This window comes from Amphiura filiformis, chromosome 10, assembly GCF_039555335.1.
Source record: "Amphiura filiformis chromosome 10, Afil_fr2py, whole genome shotgun sequence".
Taxonomy (NCBI): Eukaryota; Metazoa; Echinodermata; class Ophiuroidea; order Amphilepidida; family Amphiuridae; genus Amphiura; species Amphiura filiformis.
Genome location: NC_092637.1, coordinates 63,101,528 through 63,112,090, shown reverse-complemented (window position 1 = coordinate 63,112,090; position 10,563 = coordinate 63,101,528). Strand labels below are relative to the sequence as shown.

The following is a 10,563-nucleotide window of genomic DNA, read 5'->3' as shown; positions in this document are numbered from 1 at the left end:
ATCCAATGTAAAAATTTAAATATATTTATCGAATGACAATTATACTTTATAGGTATAAAGGAACGCGTTTAGCCCATTTATTAGTTAAGTTCCAGGTGCACGACCTATAACACAATGCATATGTAAACTTGATTTCAACGGAGTATTGAGCTGTATAAAAAAAATATTTATAATACAGGATGTTGACTCTGTGTGCCATTCAATTACACGGCTGACAACTGAATTTAGAGAATGCACGGCGCTCATCACCTGGTAGCATACTTACACAGGCATTACACTGTTCTCCTAAGCCTTTTCTGAGCGGTTTTTTTTTTAAAGATGACCCGTTAATATCCCCGTCCAAAACAACTCTTAGTATCAAAACACGGGCCAGACGTGACTCTGATCTGCTTGCCTCCCGGATGTATGCGCGCATGCCTATTAAAAATAGTAGTACATATTTTATCAAACAGATGTAGAGCAACTTTTATGTAAATACAATTCCTGCCGTCTCTACCCGCAGTAGTCATCATGAAATTAATATATCGTGTTAAACTTTTATTCGTTATATGCATCGTTCTAGCTACTCTGTTTGCTGTCCTGTTTTTACCTCGCCAAATAAACCTCAACTTGAGCTTGTTTCATGTCAGTAGTCGGCTTAAAACAGGAATACTTGGCGTTACGAGTCATTTTATGTCGTCAGTGGAGAAAACGACCTATGGTAAGTTATTGTTTGAAACTGTATGTAAATCAGGAGCGCAGCCTGATTCGGCGTGGTCATGGGAACAAAAGCATCGGCTATATAATACAATGTATCCAGTGTTTATAGGGTGCACACAGAGTTGGGGTTAAAGGTCGTTAAGGAGGCATTTCTGTTCTGGTATATAACCAAATACCTTGAAAATGCTTCTTGTGCAACAGATTACATAGCACAATGATGTCACTTGCACAAATATCGGCTATACCCATTGTCTAATATAGATAATTATAGATAATAGGGTATACACAGAATTCGGGTCAAAGTTTATTAAGGGGTCATTTTTGGTCCAAATGTAAAAAATATCTTCAACAATTTATATCTGCTAAGTGCAACAATCAGCAACATAGTGCATTGATACCACTTACAATGATGCTTGGTTAACCAGTGTTTGTGGTCAAAGGTCATTTAGGGGTTACATTTTTCATAGCCATAATTAGTTTTTGCTTACATCATTTTTCTTGGGACAAGCTGTTTATATTACCCCATTTTTCTTGGGACAAGCTATAGATGTGCATGGGATCAGAACTACTTACCGGTAGAATTTGACTGGTTCTCAGTGTTGTTTCAAATGGCAAATCGCACTACTCCAAAAACCATCGTGTATTAGCCAAAAAAACCTAAAAAGGTGTAAGAAAACGTTAAAACACGTTCAAATATGCAAAATGTCCTGCTAGCTATGCTCGCATTATATGATAAGACAATTTAAGGTTTTAAAGTCAGGTTCCCCAAAATCTTGCATGTGTAAGGGGGGGGCAAAGATTTTTTGGCACATCAAAAGAGGGGGGCAAAGGTTTTTGGCACGTCAAAAGAGGGGGGGTCAAATATTGTTGGCACGGCCGAAGGGAGGGGGTGTCAAGCGACCTTTGGGTGACCATTTTGAGAATTCACCACCCCGGGGGTACACATAATTATTGCACCACCCCTTAGAGTCTTTGAGAGCAAATTTAGTAGTAAATTGGCACTATAAAAATTCTACACACGATCTTATCAATCAAATTGTCATAACAAGACTTCTTTATGTTGTGTTTATATCACATTATGATTTTTTTGTACTCAGATTGTGACGATTTACTTGGAGATGAATGTGAGTGGATCAAGGAGCAAGAGAGCAGACGAAACACTGTCGAAAACGCATGCGCACATTACCCTCATGAAAATATCACGAATGACGTTTTGAGACACATTTTAGTATCCGACGCACACAATTTGTTATATTGTTACATCCCGAAAGTTGCCTGTACTAATTGGAAAGGGGTCATACTTACTTTAAATGGAAAGTACGATTACCCTAGCGTGCACAGAACATATATCCCGAGTCTAGAAAACTTTTCGCCTGAGGAACGTGAAAAGAGACTGCAAAATTACACTAAAATAATGATAGTCAGAAACCCGCATGAGAGGGCGCTGTCTGCGTACAACGAAAAGTTTACCATAAGCAATCCATTTACTATACCCTTTCAGCGCAATTATGGTCCCATAATGAGAAAAATAATGTCCAGTATTGGCGAAAGAAATTTTCTTTAAACTATACTGGAAAGGCAGAACAAGAAGTGATTTTGATGAAAGACGATAAAATAAAGGTTCAATTTCAGGAATTTATCAGATATGTTAGTGATACCGACAATAACTTTATGGATGATCACTGGCGTGAGATGTACCGAATATGCAGTCCGTGTGCCATCAAGTATAATTTCATCGGAAAATTAGAAACAATTAACAAAGATTCAACATACATATTATCGCATATTGGTGCTACGAATCTGACGAGTAGGGTTTCAACATACATATTATCGCATATTGGCGCTACGAATCTGACGAGTATAGTGCAAACTAAAGCACACCACGCGACTAATAGTTCAATGGCGAGTAGGGTTCAAAAGGCGTATGAGCAAGTTACCGAGGAAGATGTTTTGCAGTTTGAGAAACGGTTTGAGCAGGATATGGTGTTGTTTGGATACGAACGACCTACATCGATAACGGGATTTAAAAGTGAAGATGAGGATCGAATGGATGCGTTAAACCAAATATCACAATCCGCAGGCGTTCATGAAAATAAAACCCTGGAATAAAACTAGCACATAATAATCCTTTCATACGCAACAGGGATAGAGGCTAGCGGTTCTGTCTGTCGGGGTCCTCTCGCTATTCTCGCTATTCCGAGATTCGCAATTCCAAAGGTTCGCTTTTCCGAACGTGCAATTTTACCATTCTCTATTCCGAATGTTATTAAAGGTTCGCTGTTCCGAAAAACATACGGTTCTTTATTCCGAAGGTTCTCTATTCTGAAAATTCCCAAAACAAAAACAAAAAAGTTCAATATGAAAAAGGGGTCTCTATCATAGGCTACTGCAGTTACTGTCCGTTTTCCTATACACAATACACAGTGCTCTCACCATTGACGCGCGACCTTTACAAATGGTGTATGAAGAAGTAGGCCTATATTGCATTTGCCTAGTTATCACTGTGTGAAAAATAACCGGCCAATATTTTAACTATTCTCCAAACTTCTAGCAAATATATTTCTTTATATCCTTCATTAATATATTCTCGTTCATTAATTGGTTAAACGAGTATCATGTGACCAAAAATAGTTTTGCTATTTTGCAAAGCAGTTAAAAAGCCGACTCAAAGTGCTATTTCCCCGGGATATATTTTTTGCTATACTCCCTCTGAGCGCGTATGACCTCATAGCCGCGTCGCAGTTCCTAGCGGTCGGTGCAACTCGCCACATACGCGGGATATCGCTACCGGTTCTGGGGTATTAATGTGTAGCAAGTCGTGTTGTCTTGCGAAGTACACAAGCAGCAGCACAGAAGTGCAGCTAAATACGGCAGTTTAATAACATAATCTGAGTTACATCAGGAACAATATCTTAATATTGACGGCGAAATAACAGAGAACATGGTTACTCGTTTCACGGCGGTATTGTAGAGGTTAATAAAACATTACAACGGTAAGCTTTATAGCCACTCAATTGTGTGCGTGCTTTGTGCATGTAGGCCTACGTGTATTCAATCAAAACAAAGCACGGCAAGCCTAGCCTAGCCTTGATTATGCTAGGGCTTAGCCTACATTTATGCCTAGGCCTATGTCTATGATAAAGGCCTTTCTATTATTTAACCAATTAATGAACAAAGAATATATTAATGAAGGATATAAAACAAATATTTACTGCTCTAAATTCGGGATCTGGTGGAATCTATTTGTCCCCTCGGTGAACTGGAGACCGTGAGCTTACTATTTCCCTCGACCTGGCGGTCTCGGAAATAGTAGGCTCACGATCTCCAGTTCACCTCGGGGACCAATAGATTCCACCAGATCCCTCATGAGCAGTAAATATTTGTATACTAACATGACCTAAAATTACAGCTAGGTTAGATGTTCAGAAGGGGTCGCACTTTCGTAGAATATGAGTGAGGGCAAAGCATAGCTAGCTCATAGCTACATAGCTAGCCAACTCCCCGTGTTAATTGAATGGAGATTTGACCGAAAATATTGAGCTATATTGGTAACGGACCGCTCCGTTCTGAAGGATGCCACAAAAAAACGGTACAAGCTACATTTAAACTATTCTATGAAATTCTAGAAAATATAGTTTTGTAACATGTCCTAAATTTTTAGCTAATTTAGGTGTTTGGAGAGGATCGCACTTTTGTGTTTTAGGAAGGATATGTAAACGACAGATAACACCAAAAATATGAAGAAATTATTTCCAAACCGTGTTAAGTCAACAATCATTATGTTGCTCATTTTCAAGAATGCTGGTTAACAAAAAGCAGGGCATTGTCTCATTTCGTGAACAAAGGTGCACATACCCATTGTTTCCTTCCGTTTCCTTTATAATCGGTTACCCAACTGAAGCTGTAATACCAGCTTTATTGCGATATCGCACATTGAAAACAGACACATGTGCACAACCAGAGAAGATCCGATTTAATCAGTTGAGCTGTTTCAATGAGTGTTATCTTGGTTTAATAGCTTTTAATGGGGTTTAAGTCCTGCAAAGGTCGAGATGAATTCTACTGTAGACATGACTGCATCATTTTCCGAATAATGAGAAAAATGGGTTCTCTATTCCGAAAACAAAGGTTCTTTATTCCGAAAGATCACCATGTTCACTCCGAATAGCGAATGGTAAAATTGCACGTTCGGAAAAGCGAACCTTCGGTTTCCAGTCCATACTCGCTCTCGCAGGTGTTCTTTCGGGTTATTCCTGTATCCAAAACTTTTATTTTATACCTCGATTTTCCGTATTGAATATAATAAACAAAAAGTATTGGGAAATGGAGCAGACAAATCTTTTGTCAATCACACTGACATATCAATTACATGTTTGTTGACCATTTTCAGACCTTTAATGGTTTTAAAGAGTTTCTTTTTAAAGTCTTAAATGTCAGTATGGGGTTTTTATGTGAGGAACAACTAACATGTAGTCCTTGTCTTTCCAGTCCTCTTCCAAGCCCGCAAGCGTATTTTTTTCTGCAACCATAACGGGACGCAAAATTTTATTAAATCCTAACCCTAACCCTAACACTAACACTTACCCTAACCCTAACACTTACCCTAACCCTAACCCCAACCCTAACCCTAAACCTTTCCTACGTGTTCCTATGGGTTATACAATTTTTGCGTCCCGTTATGGTTGCAGAAAAAAAGCAGCCCGCAACTTCTGCATAATGCAAAATGCCAGATAATTTACAAAACATGCACTGGAGTCAACCACAACCAAAAAACCAGTCCACAATCATGACATATTTTATCAGGATCAGCTTCACTGTCCATTTTTTGCTTCTTTTTTAATTGTATTCTTTACTGCATGACTTAGTTTTAGTGTTCTTGTTGTTTTTATTGGTTGGTTTTGATTTCTTGTTCTGCTATTGCTTCGTCTGGAGTACGTGCAGCAGCATATCGTACATATGGGGCATTAACATGATTAAGGACCACTTCTAGCTTCATATAATAGCTATGATTTGACCCTCAAATGTTATAGTTGGGTAATTTAACTTACTACAAACTTACTTACTACACCAATATTTCACTGAAAACTTAGTACGGGGGCATTAGGGACCACCAGATATCGCTAAAAACAGAAAATTGCAAAATGTTCTTTAAAATAACAGATATTATCTGTTAATTGTCTATTTTTACACTACTAATAAGCAAAATTAATTGTAATTTAATATATAATATGTGCTCTAAGTGCAATTTTTAAACAAGCACACCACAATCTGTAATTTACTACTAGAGGCCTAGCAAAAATGGTGACATCAGTCGGATGTCCACTTTCACCCTGACATTTTTTTTATCTTGTGACATGTTCCTTGTTAAAAGTATACATTTTGTGCGCTATTCATCAGAGTTGCCCATGCTGATGTTTGTTTCTGCATAAAAGCAACGCCTAGAGTAATTATTATTATATCGAAAATATTTTAAGGATACCTTTGGATTCCTCAATTGTTTTCTATCTTGCAAGCTGTGATTTGCTATCAATACCATGGTTATACTATATTCACGATTACGAATTATTATTATATCGAAAATATTTTAAGGATACCTTTGGATTTCTCAATTGTTTTCTATCTTGCAAGCTGTGATTTGCTATCAATACCATGGTTATACTATATTCACGATTATGATTAAATTATTCTTATCGAATTTGGGCATATGGTTCCCAAAAATTATCATTTTAATTTTTACTGAAAACAATAAAATACAAGAACAATATTGTACTACTCTTTTAGTAAAATCTCATTAATACTAATATGCAAATAAGCCTCATTTAGGCTTGGTCATATTTTGTATTGGCTTTGCTGATACTAACGATTTACTTAAATTGATAAAATATTCTCATCTTGTCTATGAGAAACTAAAATGCTAAAATGATAATGATAATGAGATTTGGATAAAAGAAGGGTACGATTGCTTTGTATCTTTTTGTTTTCATTATACACGTCGTTAAATTTTGAAATTAATTTGAACATCTCCGTTTATGACAGGCTCCTATAATTTCCAATGACTATTTAAAATACTTCTTATTTTGACAAATTGAAATTAATGAAAGAGTTTCGGAGGTTTTTTATTTATTTATTTATATTTATTTATTTATAACATTGGGCACAAGGCCAGGCATATCCAATATTGAAAACACAATAAATTGAAGGATTGCCCTTACATTAAAATCAAAACATTACTAGAAAACACATACAATCAAGACAGAACAAAAAATAAAATTATGGCGGACTGGTTAGAGGAGGTGGGACTGAATGGCCAATTTGAATGCCTGGAGAGAAGAAGCATTGACAATAGCCTCATGGGGATAATTCCAGATGGAGGAGGCAAACGGATAAAATGATCTCTAGGATAGTGAAAGCCGGCGGGAAGGAACTTAAGAGCTCTTGAACATAATTTTTTAGAAGTGGCTCTATACCTCAAAAAATAGATTTTTCTGATATTTTGTGCAATGATGCATGTTAGGGTGTTGACTACTTGTGTGACTAAAAAATTCAAAAATCGGCTCGTTGCCATGGAAACGGCCAAAACCCAGATTCTGTCATTTTGGGCCAAATTGGCAGTGAAATTAGTTAAAAACATGTTATTTCAAGTGTTCGCTGCAACTAAGCCATATAATGCTGGTACATTACATTAAATTCTTGTGAAAGGACATCTATTCATCTGATGATCAGCATATTTAGAGGTCAATAAGTTATTCTTAAGGGTACGTGCAGAGCCCATCTGTCAGGTGTATTTTCACTTTTTCATAAAATCTCATTTTAGCACCTAATATATCATCATGAAAATCAACAACCCGGTGTTGCCAGGATTTTGTCCATTCTAGTGTGGGTAGTACAAGCTAGGTACTTTACATTTTATTAAAAATCAGCTTGGGCAAATGTTACTTCTAAATACAGTGTTGCCAGAAAAACCGGTATTTTTGCAAATTGACATTTTGTCAAATTACGCCTTTTTGTCACAATTATGTGCATTTTGACAAATACTTTCTTTCAAGGTGAATCCAAACAACACTTTTTTGTCTTTGTAAATATGTAAATACTGAAAATTCAAAATTAGTGTTGCCAGAATTCTTGATAAAACACCCAATATTAGTATTTTACTGATAGTATGATTTGTTGTTGATGGTTTGGTTGGGAAATGATTATTTCTAATTTCCATACATCGAATGTACATAGTATAGATTGTTATATGAATTTTTAAACACCTGAGCACAAAGTAAGTGTTGCCAGAATTCTTGATAAAACACCCAAAATCATAATGCCACGATCCAGTCCTCTCACGCTAAAGTTGACAACGTCAAAATTTGGTTTACTATCATCAATAGCTTGTCCTAAAAATTTTGAAAACCCCACGGTTCTAGTATTATCTAGTGCAAAGTTATAGTCAGGGTAATTATGGGTATTAATTTTGTTCTTTGTTTTCTATTGAATTTTGAACTGGTCACTCAAGACTGGACTGGATCAATAATAATCATAAATATTGATATCAATTTCAGCAATAATTAAAAAATATATAAATATCGTTATCAATAATAAACAAAATTATTATCATCAATATCAAAAATATTAACATCAATAATATCAATAATAATCAAAAATATTAACATCAATATCAATAATAATCAAAAATATTAATATCAATATCAATAATAATCAAAAATATTAATATCGATATCAATAATAATGAGAAATATTAATATAAAAATCAATAATGATCAAATATATTAACATCAATATCAATAATAATCAAAAATATTAATATCGATATCAATAATAATCAAAAATAATAATATGAATAATAATCAACAATATTAATATGAATAATAATCAAAAATATAAATATTAATATCAATAATAATCAAAAATATCAATATCAATAATAATTAAAAATATTGATATCAATTTCAGTAATAATTAAAAAAATATAAATATCTTTATCAATAATAATCACAAATATTAACATCAATATCAATAATTATCAAAAATCAAAAATAATCAAAACTATAAATATCAATTTAAGTAATAATCAAGAATATTAGTATCAATTTCAATAATAATCCAAAATATTAATAACCATATCAATAATAATCAAAATATTAATATCGATATCAATAATAATGAAAAATATTAATATCAAAATCAATAATGATCAAATATATTAACATCAATGTCAATAATAATCTAAAATATTAATATCGATATCAATAATAATCAAAATATATTAATATGAATATGAATAATAATCAAAATATAAATATCAATATCAATAATAATCAAAATATATATTAATATCAATAATAATCAAAATATTAATATAAATATCAATTTTAAAATATTAAGATAGTTTTGATTATTGTTGATATTGATATTAATATTTTGATTATTATTGATATTAATATTTTGCTTATTATTGATATTAATATTGATATTTTGCTTATTATTGATATTAATATTGATATTTTGCTTATTATTGATATTGATATAAACATTTGTGATTGTTATTGATATTGATGTTAATATTTTTTATTATTATTGATAGTTTTGATTATTAGTGTTATTGATATTGGTATTAATATTTTTAAATATTATTGATATTGATATGAATATTTTTGATTATTATCGATATTGATAGTTTTGATTATTAGTGTTATTGATATTAATATTTTTGAATATTATTGAAAAAATTATTATACCACCCCAAGATTTCTTATCCGTCATAAAAAAATGTGCGCATTTACGCTCCGACCTAAACTAATCGTAGATCCATTCTTTGCGCTCATATTAGTGTAAAAATGTTTACCAGCACCTTACCTGGGGGTAGGACCGACTGTCAAAGATGACAATAAAGGGGGGGGGGGGGGGGGTTGGTGAGGGCCACCAATGGTTTCTACAGTAAAATAAATTATTTTCATTTCGCTCATGTAAAATTATTATAGGCTTTTTTGTAGAATTTTTAGCCGAAAATCAATTTTGCCAATACTTTTGTACATAGCTGAAATTTTCCAAATTTGCATGGGCGCCCTCACATTATGACGTCATAGCGATATTATGAGAGGAATGTTTGTACTTATTGGTATCACTGGGGTAGAGGAGACCCATAGCTATACATTGATTCCAAATATAACGGTATATGACGTTTATAAGTGAAAATTAGGGGGTTGCAACCGCCCTTCGTAGTCCGTGTTACAAAATATGGCTCAGTAGTTCTAGGGTTGATGTTAATATTTTTGTTGATTGTTGATAATGACGTTAATATATTTGATATTATTCTTAATATTATTGATAATAGGCCACGCGTTTTGAACTGGTAGATTTTCGCGTGACATGAAAAGTTCACTTTTTCTGTTCCGAGAAATACGCCAATTTTCATTTGAAACTAATTATTTCAGTGGTTGTGTATGCTACTACAGGAAAAGTATACATATTCTGCAAGGAAATTTCACAAGGAATCCAAAAATGACAATGTTTTTTATGGGGGACTAATGGTTAGGGAGATATTGCAATTAGAAAGTGAGATTTTTCATGAAAATTTTTCTGAATTTTGTGTGATATTTTTTTTTTATCTTATACCCCACATCAAAAAGAACATTATATTTGAGCTCTATAGAGCTAGAGCTTTCAGAAAATGTGTACTTTTACTATGCTACCTGCTATAGATTTTCCATGGCGCGAACATTTTGTCGGAACGCATAAAAATTTACAAATTTTTTTCAAACTCTTAATGGTATTGATAATGCATGTACAAATAATTAAAATTTATGTTACAAGACACAATTTTGCACAAAAACACATGTACAATGTTTTCTACCTGAT

General features: G+C 33.5%; 1 protein-coding gene across 1 annotated transcript; it reads left to right on the top strand.

Moving 5' to 3' along the window:
• The first annotated feature begins 672 nt into the window (after positions 1 to 672).
• On the top strand, positions 673 to 2,808 carry LOC140162029 (carbohydrate sulfotransferase 14-like). The gene is made up of 3 exons (XM_072185319.1): positions 673 to 700; positions 1,797 to 2,163; positions 2,343 to 2,808. Exons 1-3 carry the CDS (start codon positions 673 to 675, stop codon positions 2,806 to 2,808), a joined length of 861 nt encoding a protein of 286 aa, XP_072041420.1.
• The last annotated feature ends 7,755 nt before the right edge of the window (positions 2,809 to 10,563 follow it).

Excerpts from the sequence above, each read along its gene's own strand:
- LOC140162029 (XM_072185319.1), top strand. The coding sequence starts at position 673 with ATGTCGTCAGTGGAGAAAACGACCTATG. Across the intron at positions 701-1,796 it reads AGTGGAGAAAACGACCTATG|ATTGTGACGATTTACTTGGA; the intron begins GTAAGTTATTGT and ends TTTTGTACTCAG. Across the intron at positions 2,164-2,342 it reads CTGTCTGCGTACAACGAAAA|ATATGTTAGTGATACCGACA; the intron begins GTTTACCATAAG and ends GGAATTTATCAG.